General features: G+C 35.3%; 1 protein-coding gene across 2 annotated transcripts in view; it reads right to left on the bottom strand.

Annotated features, from left to right (window-relative positions):
- LOC125655839 (uncharacterized) overlaps positions 1-10,625 on the bottom strand; it is a 12,458-nt gene extending 1,833 nt beyond the window's left edge. Inside the window, exons 1-7 of one of the 2 annotated variants that reach the window (XM_048886362.2) lie at positions 10,541-10,625; positions 8,548-9,349; positions 8,166-8,352; positions 7,421-7,941; positions 6,890-7,094; positions 1,133-1,442; positions 1-565 (exon numbers count right to left, since the gene is read on the bottom strand). The exon at positions 1-565 is cut by the window's left edge and continues 1,833 nt beyond it. In XM_048886362.2, the coding sequence (XP_048742319.2) occupies positions 289-565; positions 1,133-1,442; positions 6,890-7,094; positions 7,421-7,941; positions 8,166-8,352; positions 8,548-9,291 (2,244 nt within the window). In that variant the 5' untranslated portion in view covers positions 9,292-9,349; positions 10,541-10,625 and the 3' untranslated portion in view covers positions 1-288. Of the gene's footprint in view, positions 566-1,132; positions 1,443-6,889; positions 7,095-7,420; positions 7,942-8,165; positions 8,353-8,547; positions 9,350-10,425 lie in introns of both variants that reach the window. The other variant, XM_048886361.2, reaches the window with a different exon arrangement.
- Positions 10,626-12,370: the final 1,745 nt, after the last annotated feature.

The following is a 12,370-nucleotide window of genomic DNA, read 5'->3' on the forward strand; positions in this document are numbered from 1 at the left end:
GATAACAATCATCTAGGCACCTTTCAGAAAATATATACATATTTGTCTATATTTTTTTTTGAGAATCTATCAGGATTTCTGACTCATTTGTCTGGTTTAGAATTAAAAAAAATATTCATAAATCTATTAGACAAATTACATTTGAATATTCTAAATATAGATTCAAAATGTATATAGATATACACGTACATGTATATTAAAATGGACATAATGAGAATAAACTTCAAATACAGCACGTATCAAACAAGAATCAAAAATTTCTAAAAGGCACTCGATCAAAACAACCATTCAGTAATTATGTATAAATTTTCTAGCAAAAGGATCGTAAATCCCTGCTTGCATGTAACCTTTCTCGTTCACAGGCCAGGCCGAATAATCCCTGGCCTTTCCAAGATTGGTCAACTTTTTCTCTTTGACCTTCTGGAACACACTTCCTCCATCGTCTGCTAGCCCTGGTTTGTTGTAGGGCGGCATACACAGTCTGAGCTTATCCAGAAGCTTGCCAGGCCAGAAAGCATTGGAGTCAGAGGAACCATGCAGCTGTTGATATCTAATAGCTAGGTGGCTGTGAAGAGGTTAAATTTAAAGTTAGATTTCTCTCACTAACTGCTCTTTGTTCGAGTCCTCTAATAGCATTGTGTAGATATGACCATTATTTTGTCAGTTCTTCAGGGTGGTCATCTTCACTAGCCAAGTGTCCGATTCACTTACTCTCATCTCCCAGGAGAAGTTAGCATAATGGACACTTGGCTAGTGAAGATGCAGGTTGATAAGATGCAGAACTACTTTGTGCAAACATTATTTGATTGCACATGTCTATGTAATTAACATGTTTATGTTCCTCTATACTTTGTACATGTAAAGTTTATGAGAATAATTTGATTGATTGATAGTAAACGATGCACATTTCTCTCTATTACATATGTGTTTTGCATTGTGTCGAATTTTGATGAACACATCATATCAAATATTAAAACTTCTGAAAACTCTTTCACATCAAATTGTGGACAACAATATAAAAAAGCCAGTATCACGAGAGTATTTCATGAATTCAGAATATATGACATTCAGCAATGAATTTGCTTTCTACTATTGGACAGTTAACAATGTAATAAAAGACTACAATACATACCTCGTAAGTCTGTCATACTCCTCAAAAGACATCCAGCAGTCAATTTTCCTTCTGATGATGGCTTTGCCGGTGGACAAGTTAGCCCTGGTGCCTGCTGGTGCTACAGATCGACCCTGGGGGTAGCGATGCCGACTGTCGATTAGCAGTCGTCCACTCTGGGACCTCCTAACACGATCCTTGTGTTTGACCTCTATTGGGGTTCGAGGTCTCTTTGGTGGATCAGCATAGTGGCTTGACAAAAGAGGCGCCCCTGGGGTCTTCACTTGTTTGTTGATTAAGGAGTGAGGTATATCAGGCGGGTATAAAAGAACTGCAAAACATAACATTATGGGGATTAAAATACACTGAAACATTACATAATGGGAATATAAAAACAATGAAACATTACATGATGAGGATATAAATACACTGAAACACTACATTATGGGGATATAAATACACTGAAATATTACATTATGGGGATATAATTACACTGAAATATTACATTATGAGGATATAAATACACTGAAACACTACATTATGGGGATATAAATACACTGAAATATTACATTATGGGGATATAAATACACTGAAATATTACATTATAAGGATATAAATACACTGAAATATTACATTATGGGGATATAAATACACTGAAATATTACATTACGGGGTTATAAATACACTGAAATATTACATCATAAGGATATAAATACACTGAAATATTACATTATGGGGATATAAATACACTGAAATATTACATTACGGGGTTATAAATACACTGAAATATTACATCATAAGGATATAAATACACTGAAATATTACATTATGGGGATATAAATACACTGAAATATTACATTACAGGGTTATAAATACACTGAAATATTACATCATAAGGATATAAATACACTGAAATATTACATTATGGGGATATAAATACACTGAAATATTACATTACGGGGTTATAAATACACTGAAATATTACATCATAAGGATATAAATACACTGAAATATTACATTATGGGGATATAAATACACTGAAACATTACATTATGGGGATATCAAAACACTGAAATATTACATTATAAGGATATAAATAAACTGAAATATTACATTACGGGGTTATAAATACACTGAAATATTACATTACGGGGTTATAAATACACTGAAATATTACATTATAAGGATATAAATACACTGATATATTACATTATAAGGATATAAATACACTGAAATATTACATTATAAGGATATAAATAAACTGAAATATTACATTATAAGGATATAAATACACTGATATATTACATTATAAGGATATAAATACACTGAAATATTACATTATAAGGATATAAATAAACTGAAATATTACATTATAAGGATATAAATACACTGAAATATTACATTTCGGGGATATAAATACACTGAAATATTACATTATGGGGATATAAATACACTGAAACATTAAATTATGGGGATATAAATACACTGAAATACTACATTATCGGGATATAAATACACTGAAATATTACATTATGGGGATATCAAAGCAATGAAACATTACATTATGGGGATATAAATACACTGAAATATTACATCATAAGGATATAAATACACTGAAATATTACATTATGGGGATATAAATACACTGAAATATTACATTATAAGGATATAAATACACTGAAATATTAATATTACATTATAAGGATATAAATACACTGAAATATTACATTACAAGGAAATAAATACACTGAAACATTACATTATGGGGATATCAAAACACTGCAACATTACATTATGGGGATATGAATACACTGAAATATTACATTATGGGGACACTGAAACATTACAAAGATATAAAGTGTATTTAGGAACTATACTTTTATTCTCCGAAATATTTGTTAGTTTATTTTCACCCATTTTTTTTTTTTAGTATTGTCACCAAATAGGGTGATACAGTATATTAATTTAATACAGAACTATTTTCCAAGGTGCAGCTAAGGGAAACAGAATCCTGTTGAGGCAGTAAATAAAGATATAATAATGTTCTATTGCTTGTAAAACAGCAGCCATTTCTTGAGACACATCCAAGGGGAAATACTTGATGTCTGACAGAGGACAATGTACTTGATTCTGTTTGAATAGTCAGTAATTATAAATTCATATTTCACAGTGCATAAATTAAAGTTCAAATAAAAAGTAGGAACATTTCCTATGCAGGACACCTGATGCTTCTTTTACCACAAATGCACATTAAGACTCGTATCTTACAACTGTATGTTAGTAATGCTCTTCAGGGTGGTATTTTATTGATATGTCACGTTATACTTTTCTATATTCATACTTTGAGATTGAAACATGAGATACCAAAGATCCGAGTAGACATCCTGTAGTGTGTGTATGATGTAGATCCCAGTAGACATCCTGTAGTGTGTGTATGATGTAGATCCCAGTAGACATCCCATAGTGTGTGTATGATGTAGATCCCAGTAGACATCACATAGTGTGTGTATGATGTAGATCCCAGTAGACATCAGGTAGTGTGTGTATGATGTAGATCCCAGTAGACATCAGGTAGTGTGTGTATGATGTAGATCCCAGTAGACATCAGGTAGTGTGTGTATGATGTAGATCCCATAGTGTGTGTATGATGTAGATCCCAGTAGACATCACATAGTGTGTGTATGATGTAGATCCCAGTAGACATCCTGTAGTGTGTGTATGATGTAGATCCCAGTAGACATCCCATAGTGTGTGTATGATGTAGATCCCAGTAGACATCCCATAGTGTGTGTATGATGTAGATCCCAGTAGACATCACATAGTGTGTGTATGATGTAGATCCCAGTAGACATCAGGTAGTGTGTGTATGATGTAGATCCCAGTAGACATCCTGTAGTGTGAGTATGATGTAGATCCCAGTAGACATCACATAGTGTGTGTATGATGTAGATCCCAGTAGACATCACATAGTGTGTGTATGATGTAGATCCCAGTAGACATCACATAGTGTGTGTATGATGTAGATCCCAGTAGACATCAGGTAGTGTGTGTATGATGTAGATCCCAGTAGACATCCCATAGTGTGTGTATGATGTAGATCCCAGTAGACATCACATAGTGTGTGTATGATGTAGATCCCAGTAGACATCACATAGTGTGTGTATGATGTAGATCCCAGTAGACATCAGGTAGTGTGTGTATGATGTAGATCCCATAGTGTGTGTATGATGTAGATCCCAGTAGACATCGTGTAGTGTGTGTATGATGTAGATCCCAGTAGACATCACATAGTGTGTGTATGATGTAGATCCCAGTAGACATCCCATAGTGTGTGTATGATGTAGATCCCAGTAGACATTCCATAGTGTGTGTATGATGTAGATCCCAGTAGACATCAGGTAGTGTGTGTATGATGTAGATCCCAGTAGACATCCTGTAGTGTGAGTATGATGTAGATCCCAGTAGACATCACATAGTGTGTGTATGATGTAGATCCCAGTAGACATCACATAGTGTGTGTATGATGTAGATCCCAGTAGACATCACATAGTGTGTGTATGATGTAGATCCCAGTAGACATCACATAGTGTGTGTATGATGTAGATCCCAGTAGACATCAGGTAGTGTGTGTATGATGTAGATCCCAGTAGACATCCCATAGTGTGTGTATGATGTAGATCCCAGTAGACATCAGGTAGTGTGTGTATGATGTAGATCCCAGTAGACATCACATAGTGTGTGTATGATGTAGATCCCAGTAGACATCACATAGTGTGTGTATGATGTAGATCCCAGTAGACATCACATAGTGTGTGTATGATGTAGATCCCAGTAGACATCAGGTAGTGTGTGTATGATGTAGATCCCAGTAGACATCCCATAGTGTGTGTATGATGTAGATCCCAGTAGACATCCCATAGTGTGTGTATGATGTAGATCCCAGTAGACATCCTGTAGTGTGAGTATGATGTAGATCCCAGTAGACATCCTGTAGTGTGAGTATGATGTAGATCCCAGTAGACATCACATAGTGTGTGTATGATGTATATCCCAGTAGACATCAGGTAGTGTGTGTATGATGTAGATCCCAGTAGACATCACATAGTGTGTGTATGATGTAGATCCCAGTAGACATCACATAGTGTGTGTATGATGTAGATCCCAGTAGACATCACATAGTGTGTGTATGATGTAGATCCCAGTAGACATCCCATAGTGTGTGTATGATGTAGATCCCAGTAGACATCAGGTAGTGTGTGTATGATGTAGATCCCAGTAGACATCACATAGTGTGTGTATGATGTAGATCCCAGTAGACATCCTGTAGCGTGTGTATGATGTAGATCCCAGTAGACATCACATAGTGTGTGTATGATGTAGATCCCAGTAGACATCAGGTAGTGTGTGTATGATGTAGATCCCAGTAGTGTGTGTATGATGTAGATCCCAGTAGACATCACATAGTGTGTGTATGATGTAGATCCCAGTAGACATCAGGTAGTGTGTGTATGATGTAGATCCCAGTAGACATCACATAGTGTGTGTATGATGTAGATCCCAGTAGACATCAGGTAGTGTGTGTATGATGTAGATCCCATAGTGTGTGTATGATGTAGATCCCAGTAGACATCGTGTAGTGTGTGTATGATGTAGATCCCAGTAGACATCACATAGTGTGTGTATGATGTAGATCCCAGTAGACATCACATAGTGTGTGTGTGATGTCCTATATCTGATTGGAGAGTTTTTCACTCCGTAGAGGCATCATCTACTGTGGGCCAAAGGGCCACAAATTTTGACCTCTGTATGGCTCTGAAGGTCATACCAGTGAGGTTTCTGTACAGTACCAACATTTAACATGACATGGAACCTCTTGTTTTCAAGGTCAAATCCGAAAGACCGAGACTTTTACTTCTACTGTAATGCCGGTACCCAGTGAAGGAACGGTCACTACATGTACTTATGTTAAATGTTTAGTCTGATGCAATGTTGGAACTAAGAATCAATCAAACCTGGGACCTCCCAATTATTACAAAGCAAGCCTGCTCACCCTCAGGTATCACATCATGTAGAACCACATGCCTTGTCAATAGCTGTAAGACTATCTGTCACTATAATCCATGTCTGGGCAAAAGTCTTAGATCTACTCATCGATTACCAACCATTCCTATAGAAAAAATCTTTAGGAGTTCAGGTACAAAACTGTATAGCGTGTTTTTCCGCCCGGTGATGAATTTGGCTTATCTTAGTGGTTATGTACATGAAGCTTTCTGCCAAATTTTAACTTGCAAAAATATGCACCCAATTCTGACTTCATTATTGGCAGCTCTTCCTTGTCCGCCTAAATTTATTCTGCTAAGATTATTAGCATACGTTTAAGACAGCAAATCGCCAAATTCTAGGCCCGCGAATAGCTGCTATACAGTAATCACCTTACAAAGGACATTAGAATTAACCAGGATTTATTTTCTAAATGAATTTTACTTTATGGCGATGAGTGGTGTAATTAAAACTTTCTTTATGCATGATATTTTTAAAATAAAATTTCACATCAACAATGTTAGACTTTCCTCAGATTTTTTAAATTTGATAAAACAGTGCACATTTTCATATATCTAATCACTACAAATGTAGAACAAACTTCAAAGCTTTGTGAATAAAACATTCATATTGACAAACAAACAAAAAATGAAAGGTTAGAGAGAATACCAGTTAAATTTCCTCTGTGTTTTATTTTCTTAAGATGAGTGAACAAACTGCAGCATATAATAATTATACCTTTCTCAAGTAGCGCTGGACTAAGTGTCACTCCTTGTTGGGTGCACAGTTTGTTGATATCGTAAAATTCTCTAAGTTTGAGCTGTCTGAACTTATTGACCATCCCTGCCATCTCTCCATCCAGGGTGGACTGCATACAGTGGTCATCTATAGCTTTGTCGCCCACTTTGATGATGCCGGGTCCCTCCTCTAATTTCTTTGCAGACTGCAATGATTGTATTATTTCATCAATAAATTCATGTTCCTTTGAACAATTGCATGTAGAAGTACACGCACAGTAAAATATGTCTGCAATTTTTTTTCTTTCAAAATGATATCTTTAAAGATACAAATATCAACAATTTCACTTGGTGACTTGGGAAATTCATCTCCATGAAATGAAAGGCTCTAAAAGATATACATTGTCATTTCTCTACAAAAGCATAAAATATCATTCTAATGTATAATGCATGCAATTTGTAGGAGGATGAATACTAATGAAATGCAGTCTGAGATGCTTAGTAACTAGTTTCCATTTTGTTTCTATCTCACCATTCTCATCATGTTGGTTTTAAGAGCTTCCCTGTCTCTCTTCCTCAGGTCCACCATGGCCTCATCAGAAGACAGCACAATGTGCTCCGGTCCTGTCATCTGCTCTGGGGGAGCCAGATACTGGGGTGTGGTGCTCCTGCTCCTCCTGGACTTACTGGTGTCTGTGACTTCTATTTCAATATTGACCTGCTTCCCTTTACCATCATTATCCTCTTTTTCAAGACTAGAGTCCTGCTTTTCTAATTTTGAGACAGACCCTTGTTTGGGAGATTTCGACCCCTGTGACCTATCAGTAGATGATTTCTCCGACCTCTCTTCTGACCTCTTGGACGATCTGACAGACTTCCTCGACAGTTCCTGAGAGGGGCTGCTGGAAGCTTTGGGTGGTCTAGTGCTTAGATCCTGGGTTGATTGACTTGGAAAGATGCCAGTTATTTTTTCATCTAACTCTGAAGATTGATTCATATTAACATTTTCTTCTGCAGAGTTAACTTTGGATGCTGGCAATGAAGCAGATGAGCCTGTGATTAAACAAATGAATTAGATAATATTATTTTCTTACTTTTGTCTATAGATACTTTTATACTCCATGGTTTATTTAGTTTTAAAAAATGATATTCATTTTACATAGATTACAGAGCAATTGTCTCTATATCCATATTCATACATTTTGCCGTACTAATAATTTAGACACATATATGTAAGATTTTTTGATTCAAAATTAATATCTGAATTTAAAACTTACTTGATCTAGACTTGTAGGAGTCTATTGTAGACTCTCTTGAAATTTGTTTTCTGCGATTTTCCCTTCTCTCCTTCTTCCAAAATGAAAGTCCTTTAGCAAGTTCTTTGTAGTCTAAATTGTTATCGTAATCCATATCAAGGGAGAGAATCATGTCCTCCAACAGAGCCTCAGACATAGGAACTTTAGACTACATAAAAAAAAATTAAAATCAACGTTAATCAAAAATTTATCTACAAGTAGTATCGATTATGGACAATGGAATATTGCAAATAAATGTCGTTGGTCATTTGATTCACAAAAATTTCTCATATATCATTCCAAGTAAACTTGAATTAGCATGGAAATAAAAGAAAAGAAAGACTTTATTTTACAATTAATGTACCTCTCTGATGACCTTTCTGAACTCATCCCTAGTGATTTTCCAGTCTTTGTCTTTGTCAGTGGCAACAAACATGTCGAGCAGTCGCATTTTATTTTTCTTCAAGTGTTCCTCCAAAATCCTGATTCCAAGAGGAGCTGGAATTTTAACATTGGGTACATCATGAATAGAGGCTTCAGAGGGGGTTTCTGGAACCACAGGAGGAGGCTCGTAGTGGGGAGTCCGCTCTTTAATCATTCTTACCAGTACCCGCTTCTCCAGGGCAGTCATATTTGGTTTCTGATTCAGCCAGTGCTCACTAAGTCCCATATTTTCTAAATCGTTGCGAAATGTCAGTCGCTCTTTCATCCAATTTTGATATTCTTTTTCTTTCTGTGTTTCTTTCTCTGCGATTATTTCTTCCTCGGATGGCTTGAGCTCAGCTGGAACCTGTTCTTTCAGATCTGCATTCAACACCGGTGGTGACAGGGGAGGGGATTTACGACCATGGTACACACCCAGTCGGTGCTTCAGAGGCGTTTCCATGGGTGGTGCTATCATGACTCTCTTTCTACTTAGGGGGCCTCCGAAAATTTTGACAGCAGCCTTATAGTGCTTAATATGAGCTAAGTCCCTCTTCTTGAAAAAGTCCAAGCGGTCGTCTGCAGGAATATGGTCCAAATTGTATTCGTCAAAGAGTCGGTGAAGAGGGTGGCTAATATCTGTGTCTACAAGGTCCACTGGACCAGTCCGATGTCTTGGAGGCATTGCGAGTTTTGTTTGGTGGAGATTAAATCAGTACGAGAGGTCTACGAAGTCATAATTCCTACAATATAAAACACTTTTTACTGCACGATTTCAATATTATATCACACTTGAAACATTCAAATATTACTGATGAACATGATGAACTAGAAAAAGTTTGGTAGTTTTATCTAAAGCATTCATGAATTTGGATAAAAGGAGTTCATAAACAAAGTAATGTGTATTTATCTTTCCCAGCAAAAATAACAAACCTATTTTGAGCTTTCAATCAAAAAGCTGAAACTAAAATGAAATCCTTAGTCCAACCAGCCCCAGTGAGAAGCAAATGTAATATTCCAACAAATTTTGTACATGATGTTAGGTTAACACACTACTGATTAGAATAAAGGGACATCCTAATGGGAGCAGCAATCACAGCCCCAATTAATTTTGCACATTTTTTACAAAAACAAATTGATATCACAACTCAACTATCCTGCCGTGAGTCACTAGCGAAGCTCGTGATGGAGTGTGGAGAGAATATCTCCTAGGTTTAAGAATAAATCATAGACCATCACCTTAACAGCACACACTTATATGGATTAATTTGCAAACTCAATAGTCAGATCTGAGAAAAATCTCCATTCAACATCAGGATTACAAGTCTGAACATTAATCCATGGTTAAAATTATGTAAAATCTTCTAATTCATGCCCTGAATGAAGCAGATTTTTATTCAAAATTGAAATTATAACAAATAAGTGTCCAGACATAAAATTCCAGGATTTTCTCATTTATGAAGATGTGGCATGTTAAACAGTGTTAAAGATACATAAAATGTACTTTATTTTCAAACTTGTTCAAGAAGAAATTTAAATTTGTTTAATGTTATTGTATTTGACGATCATCAAACGTCAGAGTATAATCAAAATGGGCTGTCAACTCACAGGACCCACATTTGATCATAAATTAAAAACTACCTAATCAATAATCATACTAACTTTATGCATATTTTCAATCTTTAGAATTACACACACCTTTTTCAACCGTCAGTATAAACCTAATGGTTTCGTCATTCAAATGATAATCATTATTTTGGAAGTTTGTCTTTTAAGTCTTTTAAGTTTTTAACACATTTTGACTTAGAAAGTAACCTACACTCTGATCTCGGATCAACAGTCAATAAACAGCATCAAGGAGAGGCCCATATATTAGAAGTTCTCATTGTTAATTATCTGAATAATCACACAAATCATTAGAGAACTTGACATACGTCGGTGTCATTCAGTCCATTTCCATACTTTCCTCCTTAGCGCGGCCATCTTTGTTGCCCCATAAACATGCTGGAGCGCCACCTTGTAGTTTCCTTAAAGGGCAATCACTCTTACATGTTTTACTGGGTGCGTCGATTTACCCAAATAGACCCAAATGAACACATGGAAATCAAATGGACTCAAATGGAAATCAAATGGACCCAAGTGGAGGTCAAATGGAACATATAATTGCTACCTTATATGATTAACTTACATATCGACCTAAAAAAAGTATATTAGTTATTTATCGAAGTACGCCTTACAAACTTGTAGCTGCTTTGTGGAAAATTTCTTACGTAATAATAGTGTGGTAGTATCGGTCTATATTATCTCCATTTCATTATTTTCTACTTACTTGTCTACGTAAATTCCTATCTTCGTATTCGAGTTGTTTATTTCATGAAACAGGAAGAGAGTTATCTTTTATTTTCAAACGTATCTTATTATAAAACTTCTCATTGGTTACTTCTAGATTTATTATCAAATCATATTACAGGTAAATTTTACTTTCATTCTTTTGTTAAGAATAGTATTTAAACCCGAGCACAACCGTGCTCGGGGCTTCTTCTGAGCCAAACCTTGCAACAAGGTAAATATCAGGAGTTGCCTCACCCTGTATTTTTTATTACTGTTTCTTTATTTTTCCTATTTAGTTATATTTTTCTCTCAAGCCACATTCATTCCCCGGGATTATTATTTTGGTATTTATCATGCAATTGTTGAACTTTATTAACGGTTTAAAACTTTATTTATTTATTATTTTATTGCTAGCCTCACTCTAGGCGGACTCAAACTTACCTGGAAATATCTAAAGGGTTGAATACTTTATATAACACCTATCATCATTTAAAAAAAAACACAACGAGAAGTAAAAAGAACATATCAATAGTAGTGGCAGAATGTCCAACTACTACAGTGGTGCCGTTTGAACCAGGATTTGAGTCAAGTTTGAATGTTGATTGAATGTTAAACTTAAAGTGAAGTTCTAATTTGTTTGAAAATGGCAACAGGTGCGTCTGGTCCTTAGCTAGGGTACAAGGGCAAGCATGATGAATCAAATCGCGAATTTGATAAGTATGTTGACGACATATTAAAGGGACTGATTCACGATTTTACCCAAAATTTTGTTTTTCATTTTTAATGATCAAAATCTACTGTCTAATGTGTTAAAAAGATTTCACATGAAAATTAAGGTTATACATCATCACAGAAGCTCATTTTAGAGAGTTTATTATTTGTTTTGTAAACAAAGATTGCGATCTGCTATTGTTTACGAAATTTTCAAAAGAAATGGATATCAATCTAAGTATTATTATATCTTTCACATTTCAAGCATTATTGGGGTGAAATGTGTGATCTAAAAGTTAGAATTTGTTACTATGCAAAATTAAGATGCATTATATTGCAAAATTAATATTTCACTTGTTTGTTTGTTTACATAAAAAGACTCGATCGAGTCTTTGTTTACATAACACATATTTAAGGCTAAAATATTACTTTTATTCTTGCATTCAGAAGGTCAAAATTTTGGCTCTCAACATTAAATGAGCTATATTTCTAATGTTTAACATCAAAAATGCATGAAAAATATTTTTATCAAAAATCGTGAACCAGTCCCTTAACAATTAAAAGACAAAATCGACAGGAAATCCCCTTTTGACACTGATTACAATTCAGTCAGCGGTGCTAGACCGAAAAGTTAAAAAACGCCTTCGAATGCGTCCGAGAATAGAGACCTGTCAAACAGGTTTGTTAGTCAGTCAGATCGGCATCGTTTTGATGACAATACA

The sequence above is a fragment of the Ostrea edulis genome, chromosome 7, assembly GCF_947568905.1.
Source record: "Ostrea edulis chromosome 7, xbOstEdul1.1, whole genome shotgun sequence".
Taxonomy (NCBI): domain Eukaryota; kingdom Metazoa; phylum Mollusca; class Bivalvia; order Ostreida; family Ostreidae; genus Ostrea; species Ostrea edulis.